Source organism: Barbus barbus, assembly GCF_936440315.1.
Source record: "Barbus barbus genome assembly, chromosome: 33".
Taxonomy (NCBI): Eukaryota; Metazoa; Chordata; class Actinopteri; order Cypriniformes; family Cyprinidae; genus Barbus; species Barbus barbus.
The window spans coordinates 26,423,549-26,439,665 of NC_136761.1; the positions used below are offsets into that span (position 1 = coordinate 26,423,549).

The following is a 16,117-nucleotide window of genomic DNA, read 5'->3' on the forward strand; positions in this document are numbered from 1 at the left end:
TTTTCATTAACAACTTGTAAAGCTGCAGTTTTCACTTAACAGTTTCCATTTCATCAAAATTTCAGGGGTTTTATACAGCTAACAGTTTTTTTGTAATGTATAAAATCCATTTAAAACAGCTGACCTGCCGTAGAGATCCTCTCAGATGTGTTGTCTCCAGCTCACCTGTAACTCAAATATTCAGAGAGCTCACAATCAAACCAACTCAAACTCTGAAGCTGACACTCCTCACTCCCAAACTAACTCCAGATCCCACCTATCCTCTCATTTCTAACATCAAAGGCATGCAAACCTTGTTTATTCATTTGCATTTATTTTTTCATTTTATTGTGAATTTTGGCTATATGAAACGTTATATTTGGCTATATAAACGTAAAATTGATGGAGCCACATTCTGTCCAGTGGGCAGATTTCATGATTTCTACTGTTCATCTTTGCTCAATTACCTGCAGCAGAGGGCGCTAAACAACAAGAAAAGTTGCCTCGTCGTTCTTGGCAGCCTAGTTTATATCTGTTCACTGAATCTTGTCTAGTCTTTACCAACAGGCAACTTGTTATCGTTTCTGAAATGACAGCACAGCTGTTTTGTCAACCTAAAAATGGCCTTAAAAACATTTTTTAAAAATAGAAAAAAGATCCGCACACTGTTAATCTCACTTTATTCCCAAAAATTTAAAAGTATCTTAAAACATTTTTTTTCTCAAAAACTTTTTTTTAAATTTTTTTATCATACTTTATTCATTTTTGGTAAGGGGTAAGGGTATTTTATTTTTTACCCTTAAAAAATAAATAAAATAAAAATAAATAAATTAATAAATAAATAAATAAATTTAACAAAGAAAATAAAAAAATTAAATAATTACTACATTTATAATTTACATTATAGGGAAAGTTAGCAATGAAAGAAGCGTGTCAAAAAAATGGCATGGGATGTGTAAAGAAAATAAAAAAATCTAAGTAAAAAAAAGATAATAATATACGATGCAATCAGCATATACAGTATCTCACAGAAGTGAGTACACGCCTCACATTTTTGTAAATATGTTATTATATGTTTTCATGTGACAACACTGAAGAAATGACACTTTGCTACAATGTAAAGTAGCGAGTTTACAGCTTGTATAACAGTGTAAATTTGCTGTCCCCTCAAAATAACTCATTGGGCCCAATTAGCCATTTTCTCTCCCCGGTGTCATGTGACTCGTTAGTGTTACAAGGTCTCAGGTGTGAATGGGGAGCAGGTGTGTTAAATTTGCTGTTATCGCTCTCACTCTCTCATACTGGTCACTGGCAGTTCAACATGGCACCTCGTGCAAAGAACTCTCTGAGGATCTGAAAAAAGAATTGTATCTCTACATAAAGACGGCATAGGCTATAAGAAGATTGCCAAGACCCTGAAACTGAGCTGCAGCACGGTGGCCAAGACCATACAGCGGTTTAACAGGACAGGTTCCACTCAGAACAGGCCTCGCCATGGTCGACCAAAGAAGTTAAGTGCACGTGCTCAGCGTCATATCACAATATATCGTTGTGTTTGGGAAATAGACGTATGAGTGCTGCCAGCATTGCTGCAGAGGTTGAAGGGGTGGGGGGTCAGCCTGTTAGGGCTCAGACCATACGCCGCACACTGCATCAAATTAGTCTGCATGGCTGTCGTCCCAGAAGGAAGCCTCTTCTAAAGATGATGTACAAGAAAGCCCGCAAACAGTTTGCTGAAGACAAGCAGACTAAGGACATGGATTACTGGAACCATGTCCTGTGGTCTGATGAGACCAAGATAAACTTATTTGGTTCAGATGATGTCAAGCGTGTGTGGCGGCAACCAGGTGAGGAGTACAAAGACAAATGTGTCTTGCCTACAGTCAAGCATGGTGGTGGGAGTGTCATGGTCTGGGGCTGCATGAGTGCTGCCGGCTACAGTTCATTGAGGGAACCATGAATGCCAACATGTACTGTGACATACTGAAGCAGAGACTGGGCCGCAGGACAGTATTCCAGCATGATAACGACCCCTCCAAGACAACCACTGCCTTGCTAAAGAAGCTGAGGGTAAAGGTGATGGACTGGTCAAGCATGTCTCCAGACCTAAACCCTATTTAGCATCTGTGGGACAAAGTGTAGTTTCTTCAGTGTTGTCACATGAAAAGATATAATAACATATTTCCAAAAATGTCAGATACTGTGAGATACTGTAGATCAAAGTCGACCATATCAGTCACTGATCAGTCCACCATACATAGATCACACACAAAAAATGTAATAAATAAAACAAAATAGAATGAATGAATGAATGTCTATGGTTAACACACATTTAGTCCTCAGACGATCACTAAATAGGCACTGAGCGAATAAGGAGTGTCCCGACTTTTATTTTGAAATTGGTAGAGTGTGTTTCCGGAAGTCATCAGTGTTCAGGCTGCAGCGATGGCATCCTCTGCAGATGCACACGTCCGAATATGTGAACAAGAAATCATCAAGTATGATTTAGAAATAAAAGCTCTTGTTCAGGTATGGATATTTTATTGTTTATATTTATAAAACTTAAGCATTACTATAGTTGTCATATTAGTGTTGTTTTAGGGACAGTATATATATAAAGAGAAATGTTGATGAATTGAATGAATTACAAGGACAATAAAAGGCTAATAAGTGACGAATGGCATTTTAATGTTAGAATTTTATTGTTGTTATTGTCCATGTTAAATGATCATTTTTATGTGTTTTGCTAAATATTCTTCTCCTGTAACTAACTGTACATATTGATCCATATAATGTTTTGAAACATTGCAGGATGTCAGTGAATGCACAGGACCACAAAGCAAACTGACAGGTTTAAATTTACACGTAAAAGAAAAATTCAGCAATATTAGACAACGGATTCAGGTGAGAAACGTGTGCAAATTTGCTGATTATTAAGCAAATTCGAAACTTTAGAAAAATATAATAACATTTTTAAACAGGATCTGGAGCAAATGGGAAAAGAACAGGACAAAGAGTCTGACAAGCTGACCCTACTCAATAAAGCAGAAGGACATCGGAAACAGATGCTTAGGTAATGATGAATGCTTCCGGTTGTCTTCTCAGATTTAATGCATTTTATAATGCTCAGTTTGCATTATTCAGGTTGAAGGAGGAGTGTATTCGGTCTCAAATGAAGAGTGTTTTTCTTGCAGTAATCAGACGGCTTGGAGGAAGGCCAATCTCGCCTGTAAACTCTCCATTGATAAGCTGGAGAAGGAGGATTTATTAAATTCAGAGGACATGTCGATAAGACAGAGGTGAGTTTGAAAGCAGCATTTCCTCACTGAACGATGTTTTTAATGCTACTTCTGAGTTAATTCTCTGTCCGTTTGATCAGAAATATGACCAAAGAAAGCCTCGCTCAGACCTCCAGTGGCATAACAGAGAGTCTGATGAGCATCAGCCGGATGATGGCACAGCAGGTTCAGCAGAGCGAGGAGACCATGAGCACATTAGGTGGGCATCCCGCAACTTTTCCATGTTATCCATGTCTGCATGCTGGGAAACTAATGTTGTATCATTCGCTCCACTCCTTTAGCGACGTCTTCCAGGACAGTGCAGGAAACTAATGAAGAGTTTAAAGCCATGACAGGAACTATACAGCTGGGCAGAAAGCTGATCATTAAATACAATCGACGGGAACTGACAGACAAGCTGCTTATTTTCCTCGCTCTCGCGCTCTTCCTGGCTACAGTCTTGTACATCCTGAAGAAAAGACTTTTTCCTTTCTTTTAAATACAGACCAAAGTATGAGCAATGAATAAGATGCATAAATGATAAAAGAAGAGAAATGCACCAACAAGCCGTAAAAACATTTTGCTTTCCTTGTGAAACTTGATCATGTTTCCTTGATCATGTCATGAAAGTATATAGGCCTATATGACAAGTCAAAATATATACAGTATGTGATGTGTTACTGTTGACTGACCAAACTATGAAAACTTGTGTTATCCTTTTGTAGGTGTCATAAGTTATTTTTATATCATAACACTTTTTTTGCACTTAACTATAATGCTTAATATATATATATATATATATATATATATATATATATATGTGTGTGTGTGACCCAGGACCACAAAACCAGTCTTAAGTGCCAATTTTTCAAAATTGAGATTTATATTTCATCTGAAAGCTGAATAAATAATCTTTCCATTGATGTATGGTTTGTTATGATCGGACAATATTTGGCTGAGATACAACTATTTGTAAATCTGGAATCTGACGGTGCAAAAAAATCTAAATATTGAGAAAATCACCTTTAAAGTTGTTCAAATGAAGTCCTTAGCAATGCATATTACTAATCAAAAATTAAGTGTTAATATATTTACGGTAGGAAATTTATAAAATATCTTCATGGAACATGATCTTTACTTAATATCCTAATGATTTTTGGCATAAAAGAAAAATCAATAATTTTGACCCATACAATGTATTTTTGGCTATTGCTATAAATATACTCCAGCGATTTAAGACTGCTTTTGTGCTGCAGGGTCACATATATATATTATATGATAACGGTGTTATTAAGAGTACAATAAAGAGAAATTTTGTAAAGCTAGACCTGTTACGGCAAAAATCTTCCAAAAGAAGAGAATTATGAATAAAATCTCTTCATTTTAAAATGTTTTAGAGTGTAAGCCTTTGATTATTTCTTATGAGAAACCTGGAATTACTCATTTTGCATCATTGTTTTTAATGAGTGATGCAGCTAAAAAAAGTATCTAATTGAGTCTTGTATATCAAAGTTGTTATAGATTGGAAAGTCTGAAAGTAAAATATTCATACACAGTTAAAATAGTTTATGAATATGAATTTCCATCTATTTTGTTCAAAACTATTTTATGTGCACTGCTGTTCAAAAGTTTTATTCTCTATAGAAGAAAAAGTAAGTCTCTTCTGCTCACCAAGACTGCATTTATTTGATCAAAAATTCAGTAAAAACAGTGTGAAATACTATAAATAACTGTTTTATGTCGAATACATGTTAAAATGTAATTTATTATATAATGTGGTGGCAAAGCTGAATTTTCAGCGTCAATACTCCAGTCTTAAGTGTCAAATGATCCTTCAGAAATCATTCTGATATGCTGAGTTTTTATTACTTGTATTTATTTATTTTTTTGATGAATAGAAAGTGAGAGCACATGTCTTTACTGTCTATTTGATCAATATTAATATGACCTTGCTGAATAAAAGGCTAACTCAAAAACTTTGAACAGTGTGTTTTGCTCTGCATTGTATCAATTTAATTTCTCATTTGTATTGCATGCAATTAATCTAATTTAAGGCTTGTTTTTATGAAAACTACATATGATGTACGTTTTAGGATAAGCCTTCACGGTGTTGCCACCAGCCTTCAGTTTTTCAGCTGAACCCATGCTAGATGCTGGAGGCTGTCACATGGACACCTACAGTATGACAGGCAGTTTAGGTGAGTTAAACTCACATCCCGGGCAGCAGTGAAGCAGCAGCTGTTATGCAGGGCAGGACAGAACCGGAGTATCACAGGGGAAAAGCTCAGAAAAGCAATGGCCATAATCAGAGCTCCGCTGATAAAGAGGCATGCGACCCTGTCTTTCCTCCGATAAGACCCGGAAAAGCTGATTATTCCATCCCTGGTCTCTTTCTCGCTGTCTCTCGCTCTCATTCTCCATCTATTGTGGCCGGAGGACAAGGTCTGTTATTTTTAGAGATGTGCGTCCATGTTATCTGACTTGTTCTTTTCAACGCCTCTGAAGAGTGGGCCACTATTGTAACTGTGTGACCTTTCTCTTTACCTCTCAGTGGCCCCGTATTTGACTTGAAATTACAATCATTTCCACAGTAAGCTTGCTATTGTAATATATATTTCAGCTGAAGGTGGATGCTGGTTCAGCGGTGGAGAGGGGGAATTGTGTTTACTGATATGTGTGGAGAGGCCAGAGAGATGTCCGAGGACAATCTATTACTCATTTTAAGTGGCAGCAAATGTGGATCTCCTTCCCTCCTCCATCCAAGTCTTTGCATGCACCCTTACCTCTCTATGTCAAGCAAATTGTGCCATTCTGCACACTAAGCAGAGCACTTTTGTGTTGTCAATCAAGCCTGACATCAGCCTTTGCAAGAATAGCATACACAATTTTTTAAATGGTCTATAGGTTTGAGCATCTGTTGCTATCTACAAAAAACATTTTGCTGCTGGATGCAAGCGCTATTACAGAGTTTAGTTTTAACATTAATCTCAGTTGCGTTTTACTCTGAAGGCCTGTCAAATCAAATCACATGATACAAAAAAATGATAAATGCCCTCTGAAGTAGGCCTATTTGCAATTTGCGATTGTTTCTAAAGGTTTACAGCGCAAGAATGAACCTGGAAATGTTTTTATGAAATATTAGGCTATATTTATTTTTTAATATTTTTATTTGATTTACACGAATTTATATGGTCATAGTAATATATAGGCTATATCTCAGGTTCACCTTTGGTAAAAACAGTAACCCCGAAAATGTTTAAACTTGCAAAATCGTGTTTACCAAAGGTAAAGGTTAAAAATAAGAGTTATACATAAATAAAAAAAACACACTTTACTAGAAAATATAGATGAAGCCGTCCTTTTTTCTACAGGCCTATATTAAGAGTAAAAATAAGGAATACGAATTAGAATTGTTAAGAAAAAGCTGGAGTAAATATAGCCTAATAACAATACCCTAATGATAATAATAATAATAATAGTGTTTATCAATTTGTATTTCGTTAATACGAATATATCCTAGTTTTAATTAGCCTACGTCAAATATCAATTATTTTTTTTTATGCTAATATTTTCATTGTTATTCACAAAACAAATAATAACTGCATAGGCTACATTCTTGAAAAGCCTTTATTAATTTCTTTTAAAAGGTTTACATAGACTTACACAAGCAAATGAATAACAACACCTTAATTCGAGCCGTATTCGTGCGAAAAAACAATCATTGTTGCGCTTTATTGGTTACAGTTTATATTAATGGTCTGTTAATTTTTATAAAAATGAGACTGGCCTCAAAGAAAGAAAGAAAGAAAAAGGAAACATGCATGGGAAACTCTTTTGAGTTTTATAAAGGCATCTGGTGAAAATGATAAATAATCTACCTATTTCACGTGCGCTTTATTTCTCATAATTTAACTCAAGTGCAAGCAAATTATTCAGACAGATTTTTAAAGAAAACGATGCGTACGCTATATTATAGCTTTAAAGTTATTAAAGCATAAGAATGAACGTAAAGATATTAAAGCACGTATCTTGCATCTGACAGAGCAAAACCATCCCGGCCCACATTCTGTCTTTTCGAATAGTAATCATCAATTATGAAAATATTATTTGAATAAAACTGTCCATACATGCAATTAAAGTCCTTTTTTTCACCAAGCTCGGATGCCGTGTAGTGAAGGAACCCCGCTGCTGGACTGAAACGGAGCCTGCGCGTTATTTAGATCTCCAACTCCAAAGTTGATGTAGTTGCTGTTGGACTGTGAGGGCTGGATGGAGGACATGCTCGACGGATAGTTGCATGAGTAGTTCGTGTTGCCCGGACTCGGGAAGTTACTAAACGCAGGGTAGCTGTTGTAGGTGAAATGATTGATCCCCACATTGTAAGAGGTGTCGCCCAGGCACGGTTTTCCATCCCGAACCAAAACCGGCACCGAGATGCGTCTCGGAGGAGCGATGCCCACCATCTCCAGGGTCTGGTCCTGACGCTGCCTCTTGCACTTATAGCGTCTGTTCTGGAACCAGATCTTGACCTGTGTGGAGGTGAGTTTGAGCACGCTAGCTAGATGATCTCTCTCAGGTGCGGAGAGGTATTTCTGCTGTTTGAAGCGTCGCTCCAGCTCGTACACCTGCGCTTGAGAAAACAGAACACGAGGCTTCCTCCTTTTCCTCTGTTTGGGTCGATCCGCATCATCCAGCTTCAGATCTTCACTTGGATCTTCCTGAGAACAGCCGATGTCTGAAAATGGATGATTTATATCATTGATGGAATTTCATGGGACACAAATCGCCAATATATGCATCCATTTAGAAATTAAGCAATTTAATTTCTGTTTTCTAAATTAATTTTATTTCTACATTTACTTTTTTATTGATATGGACTAATAAGTGATCTTTTCGCTGCAGGTTGTAACCTCTTGAAAGTTTGAAAAATAAATATTCCAAATGGAGTTTTCGCAGCGATGACGTAAAATAATTATTTTAAATTAAGAAACAGTTCTTAAAAGAACCATTTTCCCCCCTAAGTGCGAGGCACATTTTATTCTGAAGAAGGATCGGCGGATAGGCTATAAAGTGTGTCAATTTAACCAAAGATGTCAATAAAAAAAATAAAAAAAAACTAGCCTATTTTTAAGAGTGCAAGTAGTGATTTGTAATCATGAACTTCTTCTATTAGCCTTTTATCAGCCTACTAAAAATAACTAAAAACAAATACGAAAAAAAATAAAATTGGTAGTCTAATTATTGTTATAATCAAGCTAGACACGTGCGCATATTTAAAATATAAAAAAAAAACATTAATCTCAATATTATGAGTTGTGCATTTTCACTTTTTAAATAATCATGAAATGCATCTTTAGTTCCAATAAATGTCCGACTCTTTTGAACGCTCACCTTTTTTCTCTTTGTCTTCAAACGTGTCATCCGTCTTTGAGTCTTTAACATAGTCCATTTCTAGGAAACTCTTCCCATAAAAGGCAGCGGCTCCGAAGTTCAGAGAGCTGTTTTTGTTGCCTTTGTCGTCCTGAAGGTCTTCGCTGAAGAGAGAGACTCCGGATGGCATTTCCATGAACTGCTCTTGTTTGAAAGTGGCCAGCATGCAGGATGAGGTCGGAATTAGGGCACTGTCCAGCCGCTGAGACATGTCCAGAGAGACCAAGTCCTCCTGATTCTGCTCCAGGTTCAGTATGTCCCGCACTGAGAAAGGAGTGGAAGTCATCTGGCTGGAGAACATTGCCATGGAATGATGGTCCCCTTTGGCGACCCGGTTGGCATTTATCAGGGGTGCCTGGTTTAATGAATAGGGATAGACTTTTGTGTTTAGAGGTAGCCTATAAACCCACGTTTATGTTTCTAATAGAGCCCTCATAACACACTTTTGGGGTGTAAGGAGTGCTGTAATGAGGCAGGGGGCGGGGCTCAACATTTCAGAACTTGCCATTGGCCAAACGAGGCATAATATTAAAATGACTTGTGTGAGTTCCATACAAGTCCATGCATAAGATATAATAGCCACCAATTATAGCAACTTTACTAACACTTATTGTTATTTTTTAACGTTCGCTTGGTGTTGCCTGTTTTTATTAGATGCAATGCTGCAATTCAAATAAACGCTTTTTATCAAGTGAAGGCTGTCAGCTCTGAGAGAGATGGATTTAAATCCCTTTTAAAACACCTACGAGGCTGCAAATGTCCCTTTTGGCTGGAACTGGCACTGCGCGCAAAAGTGCGCACTCGGTTTGTTTGTTTTCCTCTTAATTGCTTAATCCAGAGGAAACTACAGGCCAGAGAAGGGTTTTCTCCAAGGGATCAGACAGTGTCAGCTGGAACCTGAAACCTGCAATGACAAACCCAACTGTCTACCACTGAAAGATTCTGGTGCCACTGGGTTTGTTATCAAGACGTGATAACAGATGACAACAAACCAGAAACCCACCCACGCCGAACAGCCGCAGCAGAAGAGCAACACATGGCTATTCATATAAAATATAGACCTGTGTGGCGGAAATGATAGATATTGGACTACAAGAACACTTAGACATCCGTGAATACACTATGCCAGTTACAGACATCTCCTGAATACATTTTATATATATATAAGCCATATGTGTATAATTTGAAGTGGATCAAAACTAGTTAATTAAAGTTGTCCTAACGCATTTTGGTTTTAGGTTTTAGGACAACTGATTCACTTCAAATGTCGACTATATATATGTATATGTATATATATCAAATATTTTTTATATAGACAATGCATTAGACAACAGACAATAGCTACAGCAGCCAATTTTAGACAATAGCCTACAGAAAGGCTACTAGTTTCTTTATTTTCTCATTTATGTTAATTAGTTGTAGCCTAATTAAAAGTGTTTATTTCACATGTTTATTAATCTGTATTTATTTTAGTCAAATAGGCTCGTTTTGGACATCTGTGATCATTCGATAATAGCCGACGTTGTTCTATTCATTTCTGTAATTCATTTTTAGCGATTCATCAATAATAATAATAAACTAATTACAAGCTCCTTAAAACAATTACATATTAGCTAGTTCCTAGTAATATCTGTTAAAAGTGTAAGCAGCAATATGGACACTATCTTTAAGAGTAAATCCTTGTTTTGGCAGCAGCAGCAGTATTGGACAGTGGTGCTGGTGCAGTTCAGGCATGGCTTGTGCTTGTGCAGAGGAGACAGACAGTATTATCCTTTATTTGATCTCTAACAGTTAATGCTGCAGAGTAAATGTGCTCTAGAGCTTCATGTTTATAGTTTTGGAGAAAGGCGTTTCTGATAAATGAACGAGAGCACTTTTCTCTATGAGAGCATCAACACTCCCAATAATTGGTGAAATAAAGTAAACTGGCTGCGCAGCTTATGGAAACTGCTTTATATCACAGTGATTTATGAAGCATGTCCTCCACTGCAGTTAGTGACAGTCTTCATGACGGATGGGAATCTTTTACCACGGTTTTCTGAGAATAATTCGTCTTGTTTGATGCATTTCTGAAATAAATATTATGACAGACTACATGGTGGAGAGAAGAAGAGCCACAAACTCCCACAAAGCAACTGCATCTGCAGGTTTGTCTTTCAACAGTGCATTTGGAGCAGATAAAGAGTTGGATAACGTTCTTGAACACTTCCTGTAGGCCGACCTGTTTAGGAAATGATGGGGTGAGATGGGTGTTATCTAAATGAGTCTGCTGCAGTGATGAACCCACAGACCTCTTCATCCCTGTCAATCACACCTCCTGAAGGAAGCTCGTGCACCAGACCTGGCTGCTTGGGGATTTTTAATGGACTTGTATTTCATCTAACACGTTTTAATGTAACACACAGGCAGCTGTGTTTAGACTTGCTTCAACTAAATATGACCTGTGCTAAATCTGTCATCTTAAATATTCACAAATGATTTTTTTTGTTTTCTTGTGGCGTTTATTTTTAAACAATTTTTTCATTGTCAAATTTAATTTCATCGTGTAACATTAAACATTTGATTATGTGTGCAATTCGATAGGCTGTATACATTTATAACCAATTAAGAAATTGTTTTTATCTTTATTTTGTATCAAGAATCCGCTTTTTCTAAATAGGCTAGCCTACTTGCTTTGCTTTAATGTCCGATAACATCTAGATATTAAGTGCTTTTATAAAAACCAAGGTCTTTTAAAATTGTTTGTAATGTGTTTATTCGTTTTGACCACATAATTGATCATGCGTCGGTCAAACACTGCTTTAAAATTAGAAAGAAAAGCTAAAATGTCATTTCATATGTAGTTTTTGTATTAGGCTAGTCATTATTTATCATCATAAATATTGAACATTTTAACTAGTCTAAATTAAACTATAAAAAGTCTTTTTAAAAACCATAAATTTGCCTGTAATGCATTTGTGACCCTGGATCACAAAACCAGTCATATGTCATTTTTATTTATTTATTTAGATTTATACATCATCTGAAAGCTGCATGAATAATATTTCCATTGATGTATGGTTTGTTATGATAGGACAATATTTGGCAGAGATGCAACTATTTAAATATCTGGAATCTGAGGGTGCAAAAAAATCTAAATATTGAGAAAATCACCTTTAAAGTTGTTCAAATGAAGTTCTTAGCAATGCATATTACTAATCAAAAATTAAGTTTTGATATATTTACGGTAGGAAATTTAAATATCTTCATGGAACATAATATCCTAATGATTTTTTGCATAAAAGAAAAATCAATAATTGTGACTCATACAATGTATTTTACAAATATACCTTAAGACTGGTTTCGTGGTGCAGGGTCACATTTGTGTAGTTCATCCCTAAAAGTTAAGTGCACATTATTAATTCATGCCAGTATTGAAAGAAATGAAAACAAAAACTACAAAGTTGAAGTTGCAAAACAAAACACATGTAGATAATCTGTAAAATTGCATGAAGAACAGAGAAGAAAATCATTACGGTGATTTAGAGCTGTGCGTTTTGTCATCACATCATTTGTCTTGCATGTCTGGAGGAATAACAATTTTCCTTATAAACTCATGTTCACAGCTTTGGCAGTGGATTAGTCAGGCAGACAGGAACATGATTGCTCCCGGTGGGAGTCAGATGACCTGCTCTCCTTTGAATGCCCCAGAATAGTTTTGACTACTTGCTCACATTGAAACATGTTCATATGCTCATATTTCAAAAAGGCGTTGTCACTATATTAATCATAATTAAAGAGGGTTTTTGCAGCTGGTTGCTCCCGAATGATTTCACAGAGTTCATGAATGCCACTGGATGTGAAGTTTATAGTCTCTTGGCCAAGTGACTGCTTTCCTAAAAAACATTCCCTGTTCAGAAGATACAAGCCCCATAGGCTACACTTTTCCCATAGCACTTCCTTTTTTTATAATCTTTTATTTTATAATATAGCTAATGTATAACACTTATTATTTTGCCTGTGAAATTAAACTAGTAGCACATTTGCTGATCTAGACTCCTGTCCTAAAGTTTTGCTGAACCTGCCTCCTGGTGGTGGATTTGAACATTAATATTTCTGACATGTTTCATTCATTCATGATCTGCAGTCAACAAGGTAAACCGCTTCGCCATAATAATAACACAAATATAAAATATTTAGCTTTAAACAGAGAGAAGCTGAATATTTATAGTTCACATAAAAAATGAAAATGCTGTCATCATTTACTCGCCCTGGTGTGACCTGTATGACTTTCTTTATTCTGCAGGTCACAAATAAAGCTATTTTGAAGAATGTAGGTAAACAAACAGATTTCATTGCAACTCACTTCTATTATAGACTAAATAGAGTTTTTCAAGGTTCGGTAAAAGTGAATGGCTACATATATTTTGTCAGAATAACAAAAAAGAAGCAAAGAATATTGCTGTTAAGCTGTTTCATAACTCAAATTTGATATTTTAGGATGGAATAAAATAGTCTTTTTACAGGAACTTTTTAAATGCTACTTTTAAGGTTATTTTGAATGCTATCTGAATGTGTGGTAGCTCATGATTAAAAATAAGAAAAGTGAGATTCTTAGATTTTTTTTTTTGTAATACCACTGATGCATAAGGATATATTTTAAATTATGCATTTTTTCATTTTATATTTATTTGTATTTTATTATTTATTTATTCCTATTATTTATTCATTCCTACTTTCTATGTGTTCTGTCTTTTCCATATGTTGTTTGATGCATTACAAAAATACAAACGCATTTAAGCAATTTCTTAAATGCAAATAGAAATGTTTTAAAAGTAGGGCTTACTCAGTAACAAACATCAATCCAAAAATAGAACAAAACAATTGACAACCCTCTAAAGTATCCTGCTTTCCTCACATTGCATTACTCAAAGTCAACTGTATTCAATATAACCTTCTCCAGATCTTGACCAAAGCTGTTGATATCCACAGGCAATGTGTATAAATGACCGCTAGAGGGCAGTAACGCAGTGCTTTACATCGAGAGTAGCTGAGCCTGTCACATTGATCCAAGCACATGCAACAAAGATGTAAAATCAAATCCTAAAAACATTGTTTGCTAGCCTTGCTCAGTCCCTGTAATTGTTGCTATGGATGAGCAGGTTTGTCTGATAGTCTATAGACCCAGCACCATATCTAATTAGACAGAAGTACAGTGTGTTCAATGGATTGCACTAACAACATACCAATAGTTCAGTTGACAAAACTTTTTTCTGAAATAAATAAATAAATAATATAAATCAGTAGATAAAGACTCAAAACAGTTCTGAAAGTTGAGTTGTGAAAATTAAGGCATTTATGACCTTTACACACTGTAAAGATGGGAAATCTATCCATAACATCTTCATTTTCATCTGTGCTAAATACATATGGCATCTAACCTGGCTAAAGTCTATTAATCAGTTTCTGCATCCTTGCCATTTTTAATCATGTATGCCATGTAGCTTTAAGTCATCTCTGTGCCAGTGTACTCCAAGGTCTGACGAAATTATAAAACACATTAAGTAAATAAATAAAAAAATACAAGGAGATTGTGACTTATCTGGCAATTCTGACTTTTTCCTCTCAGGATCGAGTGACAGAAATTTGAAATTGCAAGTCAGAATTGCATGACAAACTCGCAATTCTGACAAATAATCACATTAAGTCAGAATTGTAAGAAAAAATTCAAAATTGCAAGAAAATAGTCAATTGTGAAATTCAGAGGAAAATTACTATTTTCTTATAATAAAAAGAGTTTATATCTCACAATTCTGAGAAAAAAGGCAGAATTATGAGATGTTGACTCACAATTGAGAGAAAAGAAGTTCGAATTGTAAGAAAAAAAGTCACAATTACCTCGTTTTAGTTTCTATTCAGTGGCGGAAATGGGCTTTCATACATATGAAATTCAATTTATTAATTTTTCTTGAGGAAATATACAAAAATACCCCTTAATACAATACCACCTGAAACTGACTGGCACATCTTAATTCACAACTAAAGCCTGGTGGATAATTTTTATTATTGATTAATTGATTTTTAAAGGAACTAGTTATGCATGATGTCTCAGTACTGATGCATGAGATTTAAACGGCACCGTTCCAGCTATCTCAGGAAACGGGGCTCTTCGGGAGCCTAACGATGCATTTTTGACTGCACGACCAGATCACCCACACCTCCAGCTCAGTAAATTCATCAGCATTCAGAATGGCCACTTTGTTGTGGCGTTGGCCTGTCATATATTAGGTGCAGCGCCCCAGCCTGAGAACCAGTTCGCCTGCTGCTCGACCACAGCCACCAGAGCCTCATAAAGCCTGTTTATAGATCTTCAGCCCCATGACAAGAGAGGCCGAGCCAGAGCTAGAGCGCAGGGGAGCTTGTTTACGGTGTGGTCGTCTCATTCCACTCTGGCGAGAGAGAAAGAGCGTTTTTCCCACTGCTGCGATGAGCTGAGTGTTTCTGCAGGAGGCTGGTGGAGGTGCCCGCTGCAGCTCAGCCTGGCGCCAACCTCGTGCCACACGCCCTGACAGCTTTATGCACCAGTCAAGAGGAACGAACGCTCTTTACATCATTGCCGCTGGCTCCAGACGACATGGACCTGACTAAATTTTTTCTCTTACAGAATCCAGAGTCTGCGCAGTAGAGGTTCCTTTGGAGCCAGAGTCTGTGCAGTAATGATTAGTTTGGAGCCAGAGTCTGCACAGTAGAGGTTTGTTTGGAGTTTGAAGGATTCGTTTGGAACCAGAGTCTGCACAGTAGAGATTAGTCTGGAGCCAGAATCTGTGCAGTAGTGATTCGTTTGGTGTTTGAAGCCAGAGTCTGCGCAGTAGAGATTTGTTTGGAGCCAGAGTCTGTCCAGTAGTGATTCGTTTGGAGCCAGAGTCTGTGCAGTAGTGATTAGTTTGGAGCCAGATTCTGTCCAGTAGTGATTCGTTTGGAGCCAGAGTCTGTCCAGTAGTGATTCGTTTGGAACCAGATTCTGTCCAGTAGTGATTCGTTTGGAGCCAGAGTCTGTCCAGTAGTGATTCGTTTGGAGCCAGAGTCTGCTCAGTAGTGATTAGTTTGGAGCCAGAGTCTGCGCAGTAGTGATTCGTTTGGTGTTTGAAGCCAGAGTCTGCGCAGTAGAGATTCGTTTGGAGCCAGAGTCTGTGCAGTAGTGATTCGTTTGGAGCCAGATTCTGTCCAGTAGTGATTCATTTGGAGCCAGAGTCTGCACAATAGTGATTCGTTTGGAGTTTAGAGCCAGAGTCTGCACAGTAGAGATTCGTTTGGTGCCAGAGTCTGCTCAGTAGTGATTCGTTTGGAGTTTAGAGCCAGAGTCTGCGCAGTAGAGATTTGTTTGGTGCCAGAGTCTGCGCAATAGAGATTCGTTTGGAGCCAGAGTCTGCTCAGTAGAGATTCGGTTGGAG

At 36.9% G+C, this 16,117-nt stretch overlaps 2 protein-coding genes across 2 annotated transcripts; one reads left to right on the top strand and one right to left on the bottom strand.

The window, feature by feature from the left end:
• The first annotated feature begins 2,419 nt into the window (after positions 1-2,419).
• LOC306853046 (vesicle transport protein SEC20-like) lies at positions 2,420-4,043 on the top strand. Its single transcript, XM_079390211.1, has 6 exons — positions 2,420-2,508; positions 2,791-2,883; positions 2,961-3,052; positions 3,174-3,278; positions 3,359-3,477; positions 3,560-4,043. The coding sequence occupies exons 1-6, from the start codon at positions 2,425-2,427 to the stop codon at positions 3,754-3,756; spliced, it is 690 nt and encodes a 229-aa protein (XP_079246337.1). The 5' UTR covers positions 2,420-2,424; the 3' UTR covers positions 3,757-4,043.
• Positions 4,044-5,146: 1,103 nt separating this feature from the next.
• LOC306852849 (homeobox protein Nkx-2.5-like) lies at positions 5,147-9,128 on the bottom strand. Its single transcript, XM_079389960.1, has 2 exons — positions 8,649-9,128; positions 5,147-7,992 (listed from the first exon to the last, which is right to left on the bottom strand). Exons 1-2 carry the CDS (start codon positions 8,992-8,994, stop codon positions 7,406-7,408), a joined length of 933 nt encoding a protein of 310 aa, XP_079246086.1. The 5' UTR covers positions 8,995-9,128; the 3' UTR covers positions 5,147-7,405.
• Between the last annotated feature and the right edge of the window lie 6,989 nt (positions 9,129-16,117).